The 23,758-nt window shown below is 43.9% G+C and overlaps 2 protein-coding genes across 4 annotated transcripts; one reads left to right on the forward strand and one right to left on the reverse strand.

The window, feature by feature from the left end:
- Positions 1-97: 97 nt before the first annotated feature.
- LOC117580394 (type I phosphatidylinositol 4,5-bisphosphate 4-phosphatase-A) lies at positions 98-3,692 on the reverse strand. Of its 2 annotated transcripts, none has more exons than XM_034266934.1 (6): positions 3,623-3,692; positions 3,025-3,290; positions 1,735-1,916; positions 1,461-1,670; positions 1,228-1,392; positions 98-1,155 (listed from the first exon to the last, which is right to left on the reverse strand). In XM_034266934.1, exons 2-6 carry the CDS (start codon positions 3,149-3,151, stop codon positions 1,039-1,041), a joined length of 801 nt encoding a protein of 266 aa, XP_034122825.1. In that variant the 5' UTR covers positions 3,152-3,290; positions 3,623-3,692; the 3' UTR covers positions 98-1,038. The 2 variants fall into 2 exon arrangements, with proteins under 2 accessions (XP_034122825.1, XP_034122827.1); XM_034266936.1 differs by lacking the exon at positions 3,623-3,692 and adding an exon at positions 3,445-3,539.
- A 737-nt stretch (positions 3,693-4,429) lies between these two features.
- On the forward strand, positions 4,430-7,925 carry LOC117580393 (nuclear distribution protein nudE homolog). 2 transcript variants are annotated; one of them, XM_034266932.1, is made up of 7 exons: positions 4,430-4,582; positions 4,987-5,287; positions 5,348-5,501; positions 5,581-5,854; positions 5,909-6,169; positions 6,599-6,690; positions 6,878-7,213. In XM_034266932.1, exons 2-7 carry the CDS (start codon positions 5,208-5,210, stop codon positions 7,163-7,165), a joined length of 1,149 nt encoding a protein of 382 aa, XP_034122823.1. In that variant the 5' UTR covers positions 4,430-4,582; positions 4,987-5,207; the 3' UTR covers positions 7,166-7,213. The 2 variants fall into 2 exon arrangements, with proteins under 2 accessions (XP_034122823.1, XP_034122824.1); XM_034266933.1 differs by lacking the exon at positions 6,878-7,213 and adding an exon at positions 7,341-7,925 and having other exon boundaries at positions 4,432-4,582.
- The last annotated feature ends 15,833 nt before the right edge of the window (positions 7,926-23,758 follow it).

A 23,758-nucleotide genomic window follows, 5' to 3' on the forward strand; every position in this document is an offset into this window, starting at 1 on the left:
TATAATATATTTTGTATTATATATATATATATTTATTTGTTTTTTTTTGTTTCAAAAGTAAACCGTTCATTTTTATCATATAATCGCATATATTTTCTCGCAGTTTAGCATTTTGCTGTCTAAATTGTTGTTGCTGCACGTTGCGTTGCTTGTTCTTTGTGTTTTTTGTATTTTCAAGAAGATTTATGTTTCGTTTATTATAATTATAATTATGTATGTATATAAATGTGGGCGTGTGTGGGTGTATGTACCTTCATTAGCAGTATCTTTAATGCCTAAAAACAAACAAAAAAGAACTCTTTGCTTCCGAGAAAAAGTGCATTTGATTAAATTCTTAGCAGAAGAGGAGGCCACAAAATAGATCAAAGCGCTTCGTGTGTTTTATGAGTTCTAGCGAATAAATACCGAAACAAGTAATTGCTGGGGGGACACGCACAAAACAAGAAACACAAATTTACAATCAATTAACACAACTGTACACCAAAGAAAACGAATGAGAAGTTTTACTAAAAGCGAAGTAGCACTTTAAAAACTGAGTACCGAGAACTTTAAAAATTTGAGATATAAGATTTTAAAATATTTTTTGTGTGTGTGTTTCCCAATGATCTACTAACTAATGACTGCCTATAGTTCTCTTTGTGGGTTTTCCCCTTTTAGCACTTGACTTTTACTTTGGAAATATTTCGCTTTTACTATATATTCAATAGTTTTTTGTTAGTTACGCGTCCTAATGTCCTAAATATGCTTTTGGAAATCACATTATATTTTTCTGGCTGATTTCTTCTTCTCAGATAATTTAGCTAGCTGTTCATTATATTTGTTCAACATTATGACTCCTTTTGGGGCTGGGAAAGTGAAGTGCTCCTCCTGGTGAAATGTTCATTGTTTCGTCTGCTATGGGCTGCTTGTTTGTTTGTTTAGATTGCGGGTTACATTTAATATCAAAAGGAATGATATATATGCATAATATATATATGTGTATATACATATATAAAAATAAAACAATGCACTTTTGTTCTTTCACCGCAAACGCGACTCTTACATGGGCCCATCAATGGCGCTCACTTTAAGGCGGAAATAGTACGCGGATCGGGCCAACATGCTCGCCGCGATTACAAACAATGCCACATAGAGAATATACATGCCGCCGTGAGCCTGTCAACAAACAGAGGTTTATGTTTGAGTAAAGGGTCGCCAGACCTAAATTCTAGGCACTGATTTTCTTACCGATGCATACGAGATTGTGCCGATGGTCACGGCAATGCCCGCCACAAGGAACAGCAGCGCCACAATGGCAAACATAAGGCCGCGGCTGTTGGCGAAGCGCGAACCCACCGAGGAGACCTTTCTGCAATGTGGACAGCGGGCCAGGGCATTGTGATAGGTGTTGAACTGCAGGTAAACAAAATTATATAAATTACTCTCTGATGTGGGAGATATTATTACTGCTGTCAGCTTACCAAAAACGTGTCCGAACAGTGACCACAGATGACACGACACATGCCCGGCATGGTTGGCACGGGTGGGGTGACGGGACTTGGGGCCAAATTAATGATTCGCTTGCAATTGGGTCGTGGACAAGCGATGCGCTGCGACGAGCTCTTGCAGATTAACAGGCAATTGCATGGGCAACGTACGTACTTCTTGCCCGGCGGAGCATTCCTAATGGGCTGTGTTCGATGGGGTAAGCGATTATCTCTTGGGCAATTCATTAGCTAATTATTGGACACTTACAGTTGCCTCATTGCAATGGGTGCACTTGACCACATGCTGCTCCCTCTTCGCGGTGATGTCAATCATGTGCTGACACACCCGACAGGTGACCATTGGCACACCTCCAGTGTTGCTGCTCTGCTGATAGGGTGGTGGCAGCTCATCTGGTCCAATACAAGGCACTGCCGTCGGTGCCCCATTGCCTGCGAATCAACCGAAACCAAAGAGATCAAAAAATTAACATTTATATATGTATATGTATGTACTCGTACAGTGCCTAGACCTTTTGTGTAAAATAAATACATCTCGCCAGCAGAGGCTTACAGGCTAAACTGCTGCATTTTCAGCTTACATTGCAGTCATCCGCAGTCCTCGCCTCACAGCAAGAGATAGAGAAAGAGGACTGGTCTTCCGATAGTGTGTAGGTTGAAGAAGATGAGACGCGATGCGATAGAGACAAATGGGTCAATGTTTTGGAGCTATGAATGCAAAGTTCCTGTTCGCACTAACTAGCCCATCCTAGACTACATTTACTGGCTCTTGGATGAGCCATTGGGCGGCACAAACAAGTTCGAACTTTGTGCAAAACGAGAAACTAAATAAATCAGTGTACAATTATGAATTCCCTTTTTCACTGGCCTGTCCTATGGATAGCAGTCGTAATTGAACTCGTTTAAAGAGTATGCAACAGAGAGTCGAGTCTTGAATGATATGAGAGAATGATCAGGCTCTTTCGTACAGCACACAATGGAACTGCTGCAGGTCTCTGTGTCTCTTCTTTCTTGCTGTGCCCAGCGATAAAGGCAGCGAACAAGCTACGATGAGTCATACCGAATCGATGCTGATTAAACAGCTGTAGAGAAACGTTTTGCTGCGTTCTGCAGATACGGGAGCATAAACAAGAACAAAAGTAATGGCTGCGATTTGGCGTCGTGTTACTAACAAATGAAGTGCCCTGCGCTACCACGGTACCAACGCCCACGCCCACGTCTACGTTTATAGACACGGTGTGCTTAGGGCCATGACTAAGTTGGGGGAAGTGTGAAAATCTATGAAATGCAAGACTGGCTGGCTTCTGCGACAACTTTAAATCACAGTTGCGGATAAGTAGAGCGCACACTTGTTGGGTTTCAAATGCAAAGCGGAGCACACAGAGGCACCGGCACGTACACTTACAGCGACGCTACACTCACACCAATAGACCCGCATAGGGCATCAATACAATTACATGCGGGATGCCGGGAGGGGATTTTACACCAAGTTGAATGTACTTCCCGGCTCTAGCCAGGGTCAATAATCAGTTGTACGCACCATCCTCATTTGGGGCTGCGGCTGTGCTGCTGCCAGGATTCTCGGCACCCTCGTCGACGGCAGCTGACGACGTGTACATGATCGAATCATCATTGTTGATCAAGCTCTGCCTTTCGGGGTCGGCCATGCTGGATTATCGAGATGCCTGAAGGTACACTTTTTTTCGTGTGACAAGAACAACTCCCGTTACTGCTGGACACAAATTGCCGTTCTCGTTGTTGTTGTATTTGTTGTTGCTGCCTATTTTCTGCAACGCAACGCCACAACTGGAAAAAGACAAGAAACACGGCTTATTAATGTATCACATATCACACAAGTTCTCCGAACGCGGCCAATAAATGTATCCCAGTCCCAAAGTGCAGTGCAAAATTTGTCTTTGTTTCATTGCAGTCACTTGTTTTTCGTTTTCCTCGGTTTTACACTAGTTTTCTGTTGAATATCCTCCCTCTTCGGCATGCGTCGCAATAATCAATTGTCTGATGCCTTTATTGCACTGCCAACATTGGTCGGCTGCAACGATTACATTTGCTGTAGTCGAAAGTCCATTAATTTGTCCAATTGTTTCATTATTTTTGGCCATATTTCTGCTATATTTTACCTTATTTTGTTGAAAATGCACTTCTTTCGACTCGATCTGGCTACACTTATTTTTGTTTGATCTGGTCACGCTCACGCTTCAGGGGTGCAACACTAATTTTATTTTTGCAGCCCTGGCGCACACACAGCGTTCATCAGAATTCTGAATTAATTACAATCAATTTACAATTGCCTAACAAAAAAGAGATACTACCAGATAGTAATCCATAATACCCAGAATGCATAGCTGTATGGAAGGTAAATGCACCAATAAATAAACTAGTTCGGCGGTTCATGAACTCAGAGTGGAACCAAAACAATTCAGGCTGCAGCACGTTGATAACTCAAATGGCCGAAAATAATAATAAATCAGAATGTATCCAGCCCAAAGACACAATAACTCTTAATGAAACAGTGAATAGCAGCAGCGACGAGGCCAGCAGCAGTTCCGGTGACATCGAAAATAGTAGGTACGGGAAACTACGTCGCAGATCAGTACGCAGCTTTTCCTACCACTTCCAATCTCTTCCCATGCGTGTTGTGGGAGATACGTCTGCTTCCATACCTGGACATTCAAGCTCTGCCCGGGATGTAACGTTAAGCTCCGCTCACATCATCGAAGACAGCTCGGAATCGGATTTCCACATATCCAATGACACGAGCAACGACGAGCCGCCGAGTAAGCCGATCGCATTTGTTGGTCGGTCCCTGCGGAAAACTGATGTGGACTTTATCAAAAAGGAAAATAAACGTAAAAAACGACCAAAAAAGAAAATATGTAAAGAATAAGCAGATCCACATTTGAAACTCAACTGTGAGCGCAGGGCTGGCCAACCTGGTGCGCCTTACGTTTTACAACACTGCTTCAAAACCAGGGTTGGTTGGTGCATTTTGGAGTAGTGGTCAATTTTTACGAGCATAACTATTTACACGATTTTATGTAAATAAAACAAATTAAACGTAGGAAAATTAAGTGCAAAGTGTAAGTAAAGCCTCTTCGCTGGCGTAGAATATAAGATATCGTGAAATGCTTTCCGAACAACGGCTTAGATGGCCTCTCAAAATCTGTGATGATTTCATTTTCACACAGCGCGTTGTTGTATTGGAAACTTCGTCGTAGCTTGCTTGCTGATGCTGTTGCTATTGTTGTTGCTGTTGTACCCACGGCTGCTGCTACTGCTGGGCGCCGACGTCAACAGACCCAGCAGCGACGTACAAAATGTTTGTTTAGTGGAGGGCTAAGCAAAGCAGCTTGGTTCGTGCGTTTATCTGCCTGCCATTTAGGGCACCAGCCAACAACTAAAACAGCACCAACACCGCGGTAGCGAAAACGCCAAGAACACCTGTTCCTAATTGATTTTTCACATTTTCCCCAATTGCCTACAGATCATTTCATACGACTTCAAATTCAACAACTGTGTTTTGGCATTTTTAATCAGAGAAATTAAAAAGGATTCAGCTGCAAGACATGTTCACCTCTTAGACCAACCATAGCCCTAGTATTGATTAGAAATTCTAAGTAAAAAGTATTCAAACGAACGAATTTGCAAGCCGAATTTGGCCACCGACAAGTACACACCACAGAATCCGCAGACAAATCAGCAGTTATGGACGTCCCTCCAATGTTCAACAGCGTCGAGGATGAGTGCAGATATTGGAAAGAGCGCTCCAAGCAATACCACAAAGAGTATGTACACAAAAAAATGGTCCCCGCCACATTAATCAATTGCATGTTCGCCGATTGCAGATGGACAGACGTGAAACAGGAGTACGATGAGTTTGTCGAACAGTCACGAGAAATGGAAATAGAAATGGACGCCACTCTGGAGCAAAAACAGAGTATTATCAAAGATCTCAGAGCCAGGCTTAACATGTTTGAGAAAGAAAACGATTCCCTTAAGGTAAGTATAGCACAAAGCATACCGAATACTGTAGCTAGTAGACGCTGTCACCTTTAATAATAATGTAATCTTCCTGCAGCTCAAGCTGGACTCACACTGCATTGATATGTCCAATATGGAAAAGCAGTTGGATACAGTGAAAAAGGAGCGCGACTCCATGAAGGTATACCTGCGGCAACTGGAGCAGAAGAACGACGATCTGGAGCGTGCCCACCGCATTCTCAACGAGAGCATAGAGAACTTTGAAAAGATGCTGGATCAAGCATACGAGAAGAATGCTCTCCTCGAGTTGGAGGTGGACGAAAAGGGCCTGCTGCAGGAGAAGCTGCAACGGCTAATGGATGAGACGAGAGGTGAGTCAGTCAGCCACACTACAGGCTCTGGACTACATTATCCATCTGTTACAGATCTCAAACAAGAGCTCAATGTGAAGACACGCTACACGCCAACGAATGGCACCAGCAACCCCACAGCAGTATGCACCACCGCTGCCAACAGCTCCATGAACTCATCCGCCTCTTTACCTAATGGCATTCTGGCCAACGGCGATTTGACGCCGCCACACATCGACAACACCATTGCTACAAAAGTCACCAGCGTCAGCGTCAGTGCTCTCAACGGCAGTTTAGCTAATAAAAACGAATATAATCAGCAACATTCGCTTAAAAGTAAGATCCTCCATTCGCTTAGGCAAACCAAACGCGTCTTTAAGCTATCCAAAACGAGTCGCCAATTTAAGCTTATCAAATAGTTTTGCTTTCCATATTTGCATTTAATTGTGATTATCGTTTTACGTTCCATTTAATTGTAATTCTCGTGATTTATTTGTAATTTTTAACCAGTCGTACACAAAAACACATTTTGTTTATTTCGTTAGCACGCTTAAGTTCCTTATTTTATTTGTAATTGTATAGTAAATAATTAAAATTAAGAGTCGAATCGAATGTAACGAAATTTTGCGACATTTCTAGTAGGCAAATTGTGCGTTTTGTGTGCGTCTGTAGCTTCTAGTTGACCAACAAACTAACCGCTGTGTATAATCTTACCCTATACAAACTCTTAACTAACCTGCTGTGTATGTGTGCTTCCTCTTGCAGATCCCGAGAACCTTATCAATGGCAATTCCATGAATGCCAGCTCCCGCACAACGGCGCTCAACATTGTGGCCGACATGTTAAGAAAACTAAACGTAAGTCCCTCCATAAAACCAACAACCAATACTTCTAACTGCCATCAACCACCTTCACACATCACACACTATTATAGCATGCCCTTTAGAGTCTTCTCCACGTTCTGTTCTTTTTTCTTTCCTTTGCTTCCTCGCATCTGCACTCTCTTTCCCCGCCCAGTTTAAATGTTTTTCCATATGTTTTTAGTGGGATAAGGCCTTGTTATGTCCTGAATGCGAAAAGTTTCGCTGCATTTGCGAGCGTCCGTCCACGCTCCAGTCACCGCAGTCGCCGCCATCGGCCAGCGACTCGAGCCTGTTTCGTCGCGCCTTTGGCGGCAGCAGCGGCTCCGTTGTGACAAGCGCCCAGACCACGCCCGTCAGCGATGGTGGCTGTTCGAGCAGCAGCTCTAGCAGCCTGAACCTAGGCACAAACATTTTTAAGCGCTTTGCCGAACGCATACGCAACACCCAGGACGCAGAGCTACCGCTCTGACATTGCTCATCGAATTTAAGGCTATTTTTAAGTGCTCACCGCTTGCATTTATTAATTGCTTTGGTTAATAAATACAAACCTATTTTTGTACCTTACGGACACGCTTTTATTTTGTTGTTAGTTTGTTGATTGTCCCATATTTGGCTAACACTCTGCCCATTCTGTTGTCTTGCAGGCGATGGAGACGAAGCTGAAGACATATCGCGAGCATGCGCCACCCATGCAGCCGCGCCAAAGATCCTCACAGCAGCCGAATCATCCGGGAATGGCTGGTCTGGCCTGCCTCTCGCTAGATGCGGAATAATCCCAGCCACCAATCACCATTACTATCACCATCCACCTCCAGTCCAGACTTTAGTGGGGGACATATTGTTCAGTTGGCTTTACGTTTACGTTACGTTAATGTTATCGTTGGCAAATAATTTCTACCCGCTGCCGCCGCTTCGTTTACTATAATTTATTTCACATAACTTGACATGTAAAAATTCGAAATTACACAACAGTTGATTGTTGTCTTTTCAAGCCCAACAAAACCTATAGAATGCCTTAGTACGAATTAAGAGTAAACAGTATACTTAAGCTAGGTCCGGCTCGGTTCGGTTCGGTTCGGTTCCCTCTTTGAGTTGGTGTTCCGCGCGAAGGCATACAATGTGTTTAGATAATAAGATGATGAAAGATGAATGGTATCCCCACAGGCCCACGAAGACGAAGAAGCTCTGTCCAAGTATTATGCTTCATGTGGACAGCGATAACACAAAAACAGAAAACCCCCAAACAACAAATACTCGTAGCGTTTAGGAAAAAAGACAAACTGCAAAAACCCCTTCTGACTAGACACGGCTCCCCGTTGCTTGTCGCAACCCGGCCGGATGCTTCTGGCGCCTGGCTGTGTCGCCGAAACTTGAATAATCTTATACTATAGTTATATCTATCCCAGAGCAATTTTCTGTTTATATTTACGAGCGAATATAAATGTGTAAAAAAAGGCAACACTCTGTTAAAATCTAATGTATAAAGATAACAATACAAAACCACAAATCCAACGAACATGCTAATGTACACAAATAAAGAGGATTCTAATTAGTTTTAATATAAGCTCCATGGCTGGACCAGATGCATTTCTCCTCCTACGCTTTTCAATGTCAATGTCAACGTCAAAAGTTTTAATTGGCTTGTACCACCATGCCCATGTGTAATAACTAATTAATTTACAAAATATTTGGGTTCATATCGCAAGGCGGACGGTGCGTCAATACCTATGCCAAGGCCAAGCGAATGCGCCCGCCTCCCCCCCCTTCCACAAACGAAAGCTTCTAAAGGAGACAGGCATCCAGAGAGTGAGAGAGAGCTTTTGAAGGGGAAATCACCCACCCACTGGTGTTTTAGTACACATTTTGGTGCGGGTTGTCGGAGCTTTACCCCAGGAAATTATGCTGTGGGCGGAGTGTGGGCATCGCATCCGTTGCCGACCTTGCTGGCGGGAAGGTCCGTCCGTGGTAAGCTAATGAAAGTGCTCTGGTTTTTACAAGCAAGCACGGGTTAGCGTCGAGTGCTGGCATTAAGTGAGTCGAGAAATCCGGGAGACGGAGGTGCGGCTGATATGAGGGCCGGCAGCAGTACTGGCAGGAAGACAACAAATGCAAAAAAAAATTGAAAATATGACACAAGCTTTTATCATACGCACGCAGAGCACTTACCAGCCTCGGACAAGTGTTGTTGGAGCAACAGGAGCTCCTGTTGAGTCTGCTGGCGGAGTGCATTGTTTGCCCTGGACCAGGATAATGCGGTGTCGTGGGAGTCTGGCATAAGCGGATTGGGAATGGCACAATGCAATTGCCGTTTGAAATAAAAGTGAACAGGCACAAAGCCAGGATTGCGCTGCGCTGCACGGCGTGTGGGAGGGAGCGTTGAAGGTTTCCCTTGTCCTGTCCCTGTTGCGCATTTTTTCAAGAGCACAGTTTGAAATTTTTCCTTGTTTTTTGTCAGCTGTCGCCTTGATGAACTCCCACTGGTAGAGGCGAGGCGAAACCCTGTCAGCTAATTAGCTGGCCACGCGCACAAAACCTGCCTCTTCCACAAAAGCCAGCAATCAGAGTCGAGCCACGATGCCGCCATCGCAATAAGCGTGTCAAACACCATCGCGAAACCGCCACTCAGCCGGCAAACAAACGCAATTGTTTTGCCATAATGCGGGCGAATGAGCAAACAAGCAGCTCGTAAAAAACTGTAGCAAAACAGTGGCTTAAAGTGGCAGCTCTTGAAAGCCCACAAAACAGGGTGCACTTTGGCAATTTCCTTCTTCCTTCTTCGATTTTCCTTTCGAGCCTGTTTCGCGGGGTCAGTTGCAGTGTTATAAAATTAGCGTGGGAGTGTATCGATATGCTGATATCGATGTTGTATCGATGCAGAATATATAGATTTTCGAGTCAAAATTGTTGGTTCCGTGCCTGAACTGCGCCAAACTACGTTTTGTCAGCTCTATTAATAAAATATATTAATTAATTATTCATCTAGACCTGATCGATGTTCATGGCCACAAGATCTTTGTTACGATACAACGTCTTGAATATCAAGATCGTCGACCCCCATCGCTAGTTTCATTCCATCCCTAGTTTACGATACAATAACAATACAATGGCGAAAATAAGCAATCCCCGGCGATCCGCGTGTGTAGTTTTATAATATTTCGCATAACGCAAATGCAACATACTTATAAGAGTGAAACGTGAAACGAAAAAGAAAGCGTTACAAATCATTTGTGTTCTTACTAAACGGAATGAAACGGAAAGAAAAAAAAGCAAAAAAATACGTGGGCGCTCGAGATGTCTTACAGTTTTTACGCAGGTAAGTGAAGCTCTTAAATTATTAGCGGGAGTATTTCAATTAGTGAGTGCAGTTATTTAAGCTTAGGAGATACAATTTATTGTGTGTTAAGCAAAGCATAATTTAAGATTAGAATTGTCTTGGGAATATGCGTATCTACTCCGTGGAGTACATGTACCGTTATTTCATGATGAAATTAAATTGCGCTCTCTTTTGCACCCTGTATCCACTTCGTAAACACACAACATTTTCGGCATTTATGCTCTTTAAATATTTAAAATACGCGGCGCGACGTCATAATGGTGGCATGGCCCCACAAACGGAAATAATGATGAGGTGTGCGTCGTCTGTGCACTGGTGTGGGTGTGTATGCCTTTGTTTCTGTTGCTTTGGTTGAAGAGGGCGCCCGAGGGGCATGACTATCCTGGCCGTTATGTCCCTCCTGCCCTGCTGCCGTGTGGCCGTGTTTTTCTGTCCTCTGCCTAAACATCAAACAAAATCGATATGTGGGTGGTGTGTGCGAGTATATGATTTTTGGCATAAACAAGCAACAAGCGGGCCCCACCAGACACACACTCGCAGTAGTCGTACGTAAACCCAGCCAGGGGGCCCGTTTACAGGTTGGGTCCTTGCTTTGTTTGAACGCCGCAGGACGCTCATTTTTAGTAATGAGTTTGTCTATCTGCAGAGGATGAGCAAATAGGGACATAGCCTCTGCTTGGGCTTCCACTAGTTTCTGGCTGGCTGCAACAGTAAGCGGATGGCGATGGTTAGCCGAAATCCGGAATATCCTTGTAGAGTCGAGCAGTTGATGGTCTATCATTGGCTACGAGGATGAGTCAAGGCTTTAAAGAAAGAAAACCGAAAAGATCTCTAACTGAAAATGGGTTTCTTAAAAGGTCAAGCCAAGCTTTCTTGTCAATTTTTGAGCAATCTTCAAATATTATAATGTAAGGGTATATGAAAAGGAAACAAGTTTCTGCAAGACAGCAATAAATACATATGTATGGATGTAACTTTCTGTGTATATAGGAAGGAAGCACACACATCCTTCAGGCCAAATGTCCTGAGGGTCGTGTCGATGCTTGTTAGGAGCTGTCTTCCCTTCGCTGTCGCTGTCGTTGCTGTTCCCCCTGCTGTTTCCGTCTTCCTGTTGCCATCTTCCGGTTGCCATTATATTGAACATTTGCTATAAATAATTTGGTCTCGATTTGAAGTGTGAGCGGTAATGAAATTCACTTGATTATCCCCTGATTGGCGCTTCCCACAATGAGGAGAAACTGCACTGGAATTGGACTGGTTGCTGCACTGAAGCCGAATCATCAATCAACTGCGCTTTTAATTAGCACTGACTATCGTCCCCCGCGCATACTCTTCTCCATGTATACGGACCCCGACCGCAGCTCAAGTGCACATCATTAGGACACACATTTAGAGATTTAATTAAATCGAATCGAATGGGATTCGATTGACCTTTGGTCATTCGATTCGTTTGATGGGCAGCCCCTTTGATTTCATGGTTTCCGATTGCCTCCTGTCTTGTGGGCATCTGGTTTCAACGGCTCTTATGCACCAGGCATACTTTCGAATAGGTGCAGACAATAAATATGCAAAGCTACCTTCTATATCGACGACTAAATGGTGTATGTAAGTGGCCTGCACTTAGATTAATTGAAGCACCTTAGAGTACCACCTTCAGCTTACTACACACCTTCTACCTCTTTAAATGCTCGTGGATATATTTTTGTTGTGCTGAATGAATTGCTGTCAGTGGCCTTATAAAATGGCCAGCGAAATGTGCCAGAACCCATGTGTAAACTGTTTTTTATGACACCGTCGAGATGCGTACCCTAGTACATACATGGCATGCCAGGGCATGGCACCTTTGTGCCGTTCTCCACCTCTGCTTTAAGTATGTAAAATGGGCAAATGGGCAAATGGGCTATTGTCTGCGGTGGCTCCCCTTCTGATTTATGCTCCCAACAAAAAAGGAAAGGGAACAAGCCCGAATATGACATAGTAGGTCATTTTTACAACTCGACCTGGTTTCGGGTTCCGTTTCGTTCCCTTAATGCCCAGCATATGGTGGGGGATCATATAAATCATGCAAATGTCTCATAAAGGCCATGACAATTGATGGAGAATATTTTGAATCGATATTCTGACATTTTTTACTGAATACACGGAGGTTAAAAGTATCTTCCAAGAAATATTACACTGTTTAAAGTCGTAAAGCCTCGCTAGCTGTTTCCAGATCCTGCCAGTGTATAAGACAAGGACTCTCCTCATGCAGAACTGAAGCATAATTCACTTTATATAATACTCTCCATCATAAAACACACATTTTTGGGGGCTGCTGAGAGTCAATTTTTGAATAATGAAAACTTTTTACGGTTATGTGTAGCTGGGTGCTGGCTGCCTGCCTGCTTGTCTGGCAGCCTTGGGTCCACGGCTGTGGGTTGGATGGGTGCATGGATGATGATGGAAGTGCGGCCCGTGTCCCTGATCCTATGTAAGCGTAGACCAATTAAGCGTAAACAAATTTGTTACTGTGGAAATATAAGAACCACTAGTTGCTGTGTCCAGTGTCCCATTGGATATCCCAGTGCGTCCGCAACCCTCCACCAACTTTGACATTGACAAAACTGCGGTGGCGATGTCAGGGCTGTTGCTTTCAGCTCAGCTCCACCTCCTACGCTCCAACGCAGCGTTCAGCCCACTCTCGTCACCCACTTTGCCGCGCATTGCATGCAAATAGTTTTTGGGCTATTGATACGCATATATGTACATATGTACATACATATGTAAATATGTACGTGCATGCGTATCGCAGGGATGTCAAGGGATGCTTACCCTGACGGCCCAACAAACTGTTGCTCTGCAGGCGCCCAGGGTAGGCGTTGGGTGGGTGGTTCGGCATTTTAGCACACACCAGGGACATTTTCCCCAGACACACACACAGACAGACAGGCAGACATGAAGGCATGAATCGGGGGAATTTCCCCTGCGCGCAACAGTCTATTTAATCCACCCACTCCTCCCACCGCTCTGAGCGCTCTGTGGCAAAACTTCGTGCTGCCGCCGAACTCCGTTTTTGAGTAGTCTACCGTTTCAGCTCCAGCTTCAGCTCCAGCTCCTGCTTCACTGAGACTGCTCCTCCAGTCTTCTTGGGGACTTGGCAGCGTGTGCACGTGTCTATCGCAACGAATTTCGTGTCGCTTGGCCAAAGAGTCTCAGAGATTCGAATATCCCCGTGGAGTGTACACCCAATACCCAATATCATATTTGGCGAAGTTTCTCTCGTGTTTTTGTGTCTGGTTCAGTGTTCCAATTTCAAGCCACGCTAAAAGCTGTAAGTATGACAATTTATGGCCCCTGCCGCTTTATGATTTTTCTTTTTCTTCCTTTATCCTGCGTTGCTGGCGGGGGGTCGCAACCAACGCTTTGTGTAAGCCACGACGTGTGAATCCTAGTGTTAAGAGGATTACAATGTTTCCAGTAATTATTATCGGTGTGGGTAAACGAGTATGCGTGTTTTTGCAACTGCGCTACGGGGAATTAACTTTGTTTCGATCTAATCACGTTTGACACCCACTAAACAGAAGTTGGAGTAGCTGTAGGATAGGTTAAATTGTTTTTATGCCATTTAGTTTTTAGTGTAATTCCCACTCTGATATGTGTATGTATTGTATACATTTATTCGAGGACACACTTAAGCACACACACACACAGAGGTGGCCCATAATGCCATGTGTCCTCGAGATACACTTAATCCGACATATACAATTTTTGCTTAAAGATTTATTTATGGATTCAATATGTGTACAGCGCTTACATTTCCGTTGCCCTGCAGAAGGAGTGGAGTGCGTAGAGGTTGTCTGTGTGTCTGTACCTTTTAGAATACTTCTTCAATGCCTTGAATCCACCATAGTGAATCCCCTGGCGAAGCCAACATTTGCATGCGCACACGAGAAAAAGCTGCTCTGAATACACTTATTTTCAATTTAACATTTTTTTTATAACTCATTTTGCGATGCACACAACACATTACGGATCTGAGCCCAGGAAAAGGCAGTAGCAGCAGCAGCAACATCCAGTTCCCAGCACAATGCCAGTTTTCGTAGGAACCTTGGGAGTAGATATAACTAAATAGGACGTGCCTGACAGCACGGGTATAAGCGGACAGCATGGCCAGACACAGCACAGACAGGGAGGCACAATCCACAAGCTGTAAAAGAAAGTGTGTGTGAGCGAATGCAAAATGCACAATTTTTCAACAACTCGGAAGCTATCAGGCAGCCAAGTGTCTGGGCCGGAGGTGTGCTGGAAAACAATGATTCTCGCATTAATTGAAACTGGCCATGAAGGAGCCCAGCCAGAACCAGAACCAGAACCACCCAGCATGCCAAAGATAGATTCCCTTTTTCTTTGCTCTGTTTTGCTTTGCAGCCCCTGCATTTGCACAAGTCAAAGCTTAACAGGCGGGGGGAGTGCTGCTGCACCGTTCACTCGCATTTGAATGGCAAGCAGGTAAACAATAGGGGAAGCCCCACAAAGCGAGAAGTCCTTTTGGCTTTTGACTTAATTAATTGACTTCAACGAAGGTGGCTCTGCTTTGTTCTAGAACTTGTTGTTACCCTGGGCTGGAAAATTGTGATTTCGCTTGACCTCGACCTTGATAGAAATCTTTCGATTCGACAGACAGTGTTGTCGTTTTTCTACTTCCGTTTTTTGATTGCTAAAAGAATCTGTAAATGCTGTAAAATGTATCTTTCCAAGTAGCTCGGAACAACAACCCAGCAGGGAATTTTCTGCAACTCGAATGGATATTTCTATAAAATGCGGTAAACAAATGAATTCCAAGTATCACTGGTACATAACATTGTAGTTTCGTGCAGTGTTAGGCTGTTCCAAACACACAATTCTGGGAATCAAATCGAACAGAAATGTATGCTCAATGAAGAGAATTCTAAGGAGCCAATTCCCAATGGCTTATGGCGAATTTAAATATGCAAACCATCAAAGAAAACATTTAAATGTAGGAATATTATTGTCCACATGCTCGTATATCAAAAGCGACAGTGAACATTTAACATTTTGGTAATGCGCCACGAAAATGTTTCAAAATCTGCCAGCTTACACTTATTTATGGCCTGAAACTGTCAATTGGCTTAAGAGCCAGAAAGATAGATGAGCTGTCCTGTGCGCTGTCCCCTGTCCCTTGTCCCATTCAAACAGAAATTCTCTCAGGAGGCAGCTGCAGGACTTCCATTACAGAGAAGCAAACATTGAGGTAAATTTCTGTTTACCCAGTTATGCCATGTCCTTGGGTATGGGTGCTCTGCTCTGAGAGCATATTGGAACCATTTATCATGCCATTAAAAATGGCAAATAAATAGAATTTATTTGTGTTATTTTTTGCTTCTGAACTTCTTGCTGTGCTCCTCCTGTATTTTTCGAGTATGCAAAAGGATGTTTATTTGTGTAAACAGTGGAACGACAATAACAATAAATTGTATGTGCACAATGTGCTACACAATTGTACAATTGACACTCGCCTCGGGGTCATGCCGCAAATGAATTGTTGCGTCAACAAGTTCTAAGCTTCGATTTGGCACTGGGGTAAAATTTATTGTTTTCCTCACAGCTCGATTTGTTGGCAACTCCGAGAGTTGTTCTTTTTTTATCCCCCCATTGATTTCATTAGTCCACTCGCTATTTATAGAAAAATTCAACACATCAGAGACTATATATAGTCGTACATACCAGCGTGCCTTTTTTTGGTCACGGCAAACAGGGTGACAGTGGGTGGATACTAAGCGCTCCCTTTCTCGTTGCTCCTGTTGCATGCCTCTACATCCGCCTGCTTTTGTTTTTGAATAGCAGAGCAGTGAAGAGCACTGCAAACATGGGCCAACAAGTGTGTGTGGCTGTGTGTGGCTGTGTGTGTGGGGAAAATAACTAAAAATGTGGCAACAAAATCGATATGGAAACTCTACATCATGTATAAAGTTGTTGCTACATAAATATCAAATATGCAAATATTTACCCGGCTGCCACCTGAAATGCTTCACTCCTCCTCCTGTGTTGGATATTTTGACGTGTTGTTGGCGAATGCGGGAGCAGAGCTCGAGCGGTAGCTCGATTTGCCTGGCAATATGCAAAATCTCCAAGGGAGCAGCACCGTTGCCAGCCAGTTATCCCCGGCAGCAACCGTCAGCCTGGGGAATAGCTGTCACCTTTGGAGCTCCTTCACCCACCCACCAGCCTGTCCTTACTGCTCCTGTAAGCGTCTCCTTCCCCCAGCCCATCTACACATGTTGTATATGGTTGCGTTAATAACGCCAGCCAGGCAGTCAGCAAGTGAAGAAGGAACGAAAAGATCAAAAGCTTTAACACGCCACCGTAAGCATGTGCAAATATGTATTTCAGTTGATTTTATTCTTTATTTTTATTTTTCATCTTATTTTGTGCGTTCCGTGCAAATTTCTTCCCCTTCGCCGGGCCACAAATAATACACACAAAAAACAGAAAAAAGAGAACAACAAAAAAATAAAAAGTAATACTGTATGCGTTGGTGATGAGCCTAAAAAGTCCCTTAATGCCAGAAACACAGCCAGACAAGAGGTGGGTTGGGTGTTTCTTTTTTTTTTTTGGGTCAGAGTGCGGGGGTCTGGACTTGGGAGCGGGTATTGGTAGTCGGTCTGGTCCCAAGGTTCAGAAGGGACAGGCGGCCAAGCGTGCTGTCATTTTTCCTTTCCTGTTGCGCTCCGTTCTTGGGGACGCTCCTTGGACGGGACCTCCGCTTTTGGGTCGTTTTTCGTTGAACGTTCGTTCTATACCTGCAGCTGTTTATCATAATTTTGTTGATTTGCTGTCTGCTAAAAGTAACAATAATAATCACAACAACAACTACAACAGCAGCAACAAAGACAAAAAGCGAAAAACAACAAACAGCGATGGCGGCAAAATCAAAAAAAAGAGACGGAAAAGAAAAAAAAGAACTGGACGCCCCGGAAAGTATGCTACGAAAAAGTTTCCTCCGCCAAAGGCACACCCGAAAACGAAAGGACAGCAAAAGTAGGGAGGAAGGAGCAAAAAAAAGGGAGAAAACTTTTACAAGTAAATTTGAATGCTAAAAACTTGTATTAGCGACAACAAAAAGTATGGTTAAAGTAAACTCAGTTTCACTTCAGGCTTCAGGCTTGATGCCCTTAAAAAGGTGAGAAATTAAAAGAATCAATTTGAAGAATTTTCCAGTTGGATAAACTGCGATATAAAAGAAAGCTCCATTGAAATGTCGCTTTTGGATGATGAAAATATTCGAACTAATTATCAAAATTTGCATAAAATAAGCCAAAATATTTATGAATTGTTTTTCGGAATTCTTTTTAAATAAATACAATTGAAGTAACAAATTGTGTAGGCGCAGAATTCACAGTGCACATGGCAAGACTATAAATGTCATTGCTGACGCACCTTAGCGTGTCAATCATTTGCAGAGTGAAGCTCCCGACATAGCTCCTCGCATACAATCTATTTTGATGTTCGCTAAAAATAAACTTCCAGCGGTAACTTGAACAGAAATCGAAGTAAATTTGCTGCTGAAATTACCGGCAAAGATAATCTAATTTAACATTGCTAAGCGAGAGTATATACTCGGAGATATGTAGATATAGAGGTACAGGTACACACGTATTTAAGTTTATATAATTCTCTATAGAGTAACCTAAACTTGGTTTTATTTTGTCGGCTGGCTGGGCCGGCCGTATGCGTCATGTCAAATGGGTCGCAACGCTTTTCATAACTTTTCGGCAATGGCCTCTTGGTCCTTGGCCCTGTCCTTGGCGGCATTTTATAATGAATTGTTGTCACAATATAATGTGCCCATTGTTGTTGCTGTTGTTGTTTATTTGTGTGTGTGTGTGTGTGTGTGTGTGTGTGTGTGTGTGTGTGTGTGTGTGGGGCAATTTAATAAAATATTCAATTGCCTTTTGGCCGAGTTGCGTACCCCAAGGGAAGGCAAATGACCGGGCCAGACCGGTTCCGTCACCCTCTCCATCTCTGGGTTCCCATCAACGGCCTTTGGGCTGCCAATTAAAAACATGGCGTCATGGCAACATCAACTCCTAACGGCACACGGATGGAGCAGGACACCAGGGTAGCAGAAGAGAAGGAGCAGGAGAGCAGGAGTGTACGAGCACGCAAATGTTTATTAGCCGCAAAACGTTGCTCATTAAAAAAGTTCGTCACGGCTTCAAGGCCTCGACGAAACCTGGCTAACTGTACTGGTCGAGGGATCGCTCTGCCTGATTAAAAACTTTTTCTAATTCCCAACCACACGGCCGGCATCCAGCGATGCTCCATCATGCCATAACACTTTCACAATTCTGCCTGGCTCCCCCCACGACTGTCGTTTCCGTGGGACTACCAAGTTGGCTTTAAAGTTTTGCCTAGTTGACGGTTTAAACTCGTTCGTTGACAGGCGAGAGCCTAATTATGTCTGCCCCATCGCCATCATCGTCATAATCATCGTTATCATTACCATTAACATCATTATGCATGTCTTTCAGTGTTTTTTTGTCGTCGGTTGTTTTTGTTGTTCTTTGGAGGAGTGAGACCAGATGTTCCAGCGCCTGGCCGCCGGCATTCACTTTGATCTTTCGGCCCTGATTATATGGCAACGATTTGTGTCCTTTTTTATTTGTTTTCCCTGTGCTCAGTGCTGTGAATGTGTGTGAGTCTCCTTCTAGCACGGATTGGATCCTTTTGCACAGGCCAATGCCTTTTATGACTTCATTCCTCATCCTGTGTGGAGTGGAAGGGATATAATATCCATTGGCAGCAGGGTGGATGGAGTACTCTCGCACGCACACACAATCATATCATAACCAATGACCATGTTAATACAAAAACGTGATGATCGCCGCTCATCGCTTGACACTGCCGCACACTAATCATTGATTGAGGAGGAAGCAGTCAGAGGGGGTCAGAGGTGGCCGGATGTGGGTGCTGTTGGTGTGAAACTATAATCTAGCTCTATGTGGTATTTCCGACACTTCTTTTGTGTGTGTGTATGTCAGTGAGGTGTGGAATTAGTTATACGAATGAGGAATACTTAATCTATTTTATTCAAATAATTTGTTAGTGATTATAATCCATCATTAATTGATCCCAAGCATCCCATGAACTGCTCCATGCCATCCACTCTAATGCCAAAATCATATTCCAAATGAAGTCAAATATCACTTGAGATATCATATATATTCGTAGCAAAAGTAAACAAGTTGCTGGCTCTTTGTTATTTTAAGATTTTATGAGTAAAAAAAACAATTCAGACTCAGGGACAGGGCACGCACCCAGTGGGAATATCAACAACAACGAGAATAAGTATTTGTGAGAGTATTCCGAGTCACTCGACACATCATACAAAATCGCACAGGCTGACGGCAGACGACGCACGCAATCACACAGACAAGACAAGGCAGCAACGATGTGGCAGGCATCCCAGTGCCCTGTTGCACTGTCCCATTAAACTAATGTGTGTATATGGCGCACATATACGAGCACATGAGCGATGTACATACGAGCACGAATACGAGTACAAGTACGAGTACGAGTAGGAGTATGCATGCCCCAGACACTCTAGAAGCATGCATTGCATGAAGGGCTGTTTCTGTTGCTGTGGCTGTGGCAGAAGCGATGAGGCAGACGGGCAGAGGCAGACTCTACCCGACCCACAGATGATGAAGGAAAACGGCTCGCTGGCTGCAGAGTTAAGCATGCTGTCACACGTTTCATTTATTATAAAATATGCAAACGTGGTGCCTTATAAATGATCAACATCTTCAATTTAATAATGTCATCGTCATCGTCAGCATCAGCAGCAACAGCATCAGGCTTCAGGCATCAGGGCCATTGCCATGGCCCATCAATTGCAATTAGCATGACCATGGAGCTGTTGAACGAAATCTCTGCCCATCAGCGGCTTAAAGCTTCCATTTTCCATAATTAAGGCAACGGAATTGCTGTAAATACCCTTAATTGCCACCGCTGGCATGCATGGATTGGCCAAATGGCCACGAAACAATAATTCTCCCTTGCAACCTTTGGGCCAATTGTTAGCCGGTTTGCGTGCGTTGATATTTATTAATTTTTTGAAACTTTATTTACATATATTTCTGAACCACCACATTGCCACAAGAAGAGGTCTGGCTATCTTTAATTGGATGAAAGAGGCTTATAAATTTAACTGCAATTGCACTTTTGAATAAAACACTCGTTCAGCGTTAATTGTCATCATATAAGTGACATAACTATTTGTAGCTACGACTAATTTGCACAAGAATCAATGAGATAGATAAACAATTAGCTGGTAGTTGGTTCTGCTTTAAAAATACTTTAAACCAACTCTGCAAGGACACAATATGGATGCACTGCAGTGCTGTGCAAATATTTGAATTCATTTATAAATATACACTCATGCTAGTGATTACATCTGTGTGTGGGTAGACATTTTTTGCATGCACTGTTGAGTGCTCAAAAGCCGCAGCTACAAGGATCATCCATCTTAGTTGCTTGCGTAGTCCATTGTCAAGTTTGTTCAATTGTTTATAAGCTTGTGTACTTTTGCCTACAATTTATGATTTTTGCATGTTTTTTTTCTTCAATAATCGAATTAACCCTTGGAGGTTCAATTACAGCATGCAGCATCTGTTGATGAGAGCTGTTTCATTTTTTGGGCTGTAAAAATAAATTTGCAATACATTTCCGACCAGAGGGAATATTTTATAAATTGTTTTCTGTCAGAAAAGGTGACTTTGGTAATTAAACCCAGTTCCGCCCTTCGTCTCTCTGGCTTTCTCTCTGTTTACTTTTGAAATTTATTTTCACAAAAAATTTTTCAATGGGATAACAGTCAGGGGAGCCACAGAGGAGAGAGGAAAAACAGACGGACAGCTTTGTTCAGCTCAGCGTTGACAAATCATTTTAGTTGCACTGTCGACAGTTGGAGTGTGACGGAGATATAAACTGACAGGCAGACAGACAGCGCAGACAGCGCAGCTGTGGATGGGCTGGGGTTCTAACTGCAACTGTTGGTGTGGCATGACGCCCCTTGCCATCACCGTAGATGTGCCATCCCACACGTCTTGATGTCGCTGTCGCTGTCGCTGTGTGTGTTGGCCTGAATTGTGTGCAAATTAGATACATCACATTCATGTCCTGACAGTCCGCTAACGGATTATTTATAGTCCGCTCCACGCATCGTATGCCACAACCAATTGGGTTATGAATTTTTTAAAATGAAACTCAAGCCCTTGCACTGCAAAAAAGCTAAAAAAAAAGGTATTCCCGCTGATCCGTTCAGGTTTCACACTTCCACAATATATCCGCACATGATTTTGCTCAGTGTTTGGCTCTCAGAAGTGCCATTCGCCGACAACTATGCAAATTATTTGAGCTTCACGCCCAGCTACCGCCCTGTCCTGTGCTGTATCTACTACATACAATACATGGCGAGTATAGTATATATCCATGGGGACATGTGTATAGTTAGTTCTGGTGTACGAGCTGCAATGGAAAAGTTGTTGCTTATTGAAAAAGTTTTGATCATTTGTCGTAATATTATGCAGGTCGCTGGCTGAACCTGAACTGAACCCTTTGCCCGGGCACCCCAAATGGGGTTCAACGCAGTGCCTGGCTTTGTCCTCTTTGGCCCCAGCTTCAGACTCCCACTCAACGGCCACGTAACGAGAGGACCAAACACCTTTATTTTGCATTTACTGTGTGCCGCCCAGGCTCTGGGACAGGGACAGAGGGCACAACAAAGCATTCTTTGGTCCCAGGTCCGGCAAGAGGGGAGAGACTTTGGGGAGGGCTCCGAAGGAGACCCTTGACGCGTTGATTGATTGTGTCAGAAAGAGGGACGACTAAAAAACGTGAGGGAAAATGTGAAAGAAAGTACACCCGAGGGTAACTAAAGTATACAGCAATTGCACAGTGGTTCGGAGCAGCGAACCAAATTTAAATATTAATTCTAAAACTTAATAATATTTTCTGCACTTATGTTTCAAATTTATTGATGAGAGATTATCCAAATATGCAAGCTTAACCCTTATTAAGGGTTTCCTCTGTTAAGCGTACGGCAATCCAATAACTGACAATCCGCTAAGGCCTCTTAACCCCCTTACCTTTTTGGTAGATTTTATGGCCAAATCCCCGTATTGCGTCGGTCTTCAGACAGTGTAATTTCGATTTTTCTTTATTGTCTTTTATCTTTCTGTGTGTGTGGGAGTACAGGTGCGAGTGCGGGCACGGGCACGGGCGCATTACGAGTGTATACAAATCGAGAGGGCAATGGCAATGTAAATTGTTGACGCGCATTGAAAGCCTTTGGCTGCTCGAGTGGCTGTTGCCTGTTTGCATAAGCCAGGCCGACAGACCAGTTAGTTGGGCAGGTAGGTAGGTCGTCAGGTGGCCAAATCAAATAAATCGAATGGCAATGCCAATGCAAATTCTGATGCCGATGCCGAAGATGGTGCTTTAAAGAGCTGTAGCTACCCTGTGTTGACACTGGTGTGTGCCTGGATAAACAGATGGGATAGGGGCACCCTTCCTCGCCCGCGGCAACGTGTCGTGACTGTTAAAGTTGCGGCCGCATATTGAATTACGGCCCACAAAAATTGGTCGATTAGATGGAGGTCGTGTCAAGTCAAGTCTGGGCTCGGGCTCGGGTTGTCGCTGTCTATGTCGCATAGAGTTTATGCCCGGTCAACCGCAACAAGTGAACGCCCCCTGCAAATTGTTGCGCATACGCAGCGGTGCCACCAGCAGCGGTCTGTGGCAGTAGCAACGAGCAACTGTGTCAACGACGGGCGGCCGCATGGCTTTCAGTGTAAAAGTTTCCATTTTTTTGTGTGGGTAATAAACGTAAAATATCTTTATTGTGAATGACGCTTTGAGGTTAAAAATAAATCAGGGCCCAAACCACGTGGCGTATGCGTAATGCCTAAACTTATCTGTGTGTGTGCGTGTGGGTGGAAAGTGTGTACGTGTGCTGTGGCGGCTTTTATGGCACTGTCTGTGGCCCTTGTCTTTGCTTGAATTTTACCGAGTTTTCTTTGTGTCTTTGCTTTTGTAGTCATTTGTGAAAATATTGCCTAACAAAGCGTTAATAAATGAGGCATTTAATTAATTGCCAGGCCACGGCTGCAATTTAATTATGTAACCTTAGCAACTTGGGCACCGTGCAAGAACTTTAATGGAATTTAAAGAGGCTCAGCACAGAGCCGGCAGGCTCTTCAATCTTCCTTTGACTTACACTGGAAGAACACACATCCGAACTCATTACAAAACTGAATTTATCCATGTTTGCCGCGTAAGTAGATGTATGCCCATTGAAAATAATTGTATTAGCGGCAACCTCAAGTCATATTCAACAGGGAAACGTGGCTAAATTCTGCAAATTAACGTTTAGCCTGATTTCCTGACAAGGATGAGTCGACTAATGAAATCAGCTTTTCGGGCTTAATTTTTCGCAGAGTGTAGAGCACAGAGCGGCAGAGTGGAAGGGGTGGCAGAGCTCTGCCATATATCGTCGTATGAGGCGCTCTGAAATAAATTGAATTGCATGCAGACACGAGAGGCAAGCAAGCGCAGGAGATAAGGAGGAGCCATGCCTCACTTGACAGCTGGTCACAAAAGACGAGCAGTGGCAGGAGGGAAAAGGGTGCAGGCGCTGAAGGAGAATAAGTGCAGACGTCAACACTC

The sequence above is a fragment of the Drosophila guanche genome, unplaced genomic scaffold (assembly GCF_900245975.1).
Source record: "Drosophila guanche unplaced genomic scaffold, DGUA_6, whole genome shotgun sequence".
NCBI classification, from domain to species: Eukaryota; Metazoa; Arthropoda; class Insecta; order Diptera; family Drosophilidae; genus Drosophila; species Drosophila guanche.

Excerpts from the sequence above, each read along its gene's own strand:
- LOC117580394 (XM_034266934.1), bottom strand. The coding sequence starts at position 3,151 with ATGGCCGACCCCGAAAGGCAGAGCTTGATCAACAATGATGATTCGATC. Across the intron at positions 1,671-1,734 it reads CCCATTGCAATGAGGCAACT|CCCATTAGGAATGCTCCGCC; the intron begins GTAAGTGTCCAA and ends CATCGAACACAG. Across the intron at positions 1,393-1,460 it reads ACTGTTCGGACACGTTTTTG|TTCAACACCTATCACAATGC; the intron begins GTAAGCTGACAG and ends GTTTACCTGCAG.
- LOC117580393 (XM_034266932.1), top strand. The coding sequence starts at position 5,208 with ATGGACGTCCCTCCAATGTTCAACAGCGTCGAGGATGAGTGCAGATAT. Across the intron at positions 5,855-5,908 it reads GCTAATGGATGAGACGAGAG|ATCTCAAACAAGAGCTCAAT; the intron begins GTGAGTCAGTCA and ends CATCTGTTACAG. Across the intron at positions 6,170-6,598 it reads TCAGCAACATTCGCTTAAAA|ATCCCGAGAACCTTATCAAT; the intron begins GTAAGATCCTCC and ends TTCCTCTTGCAG.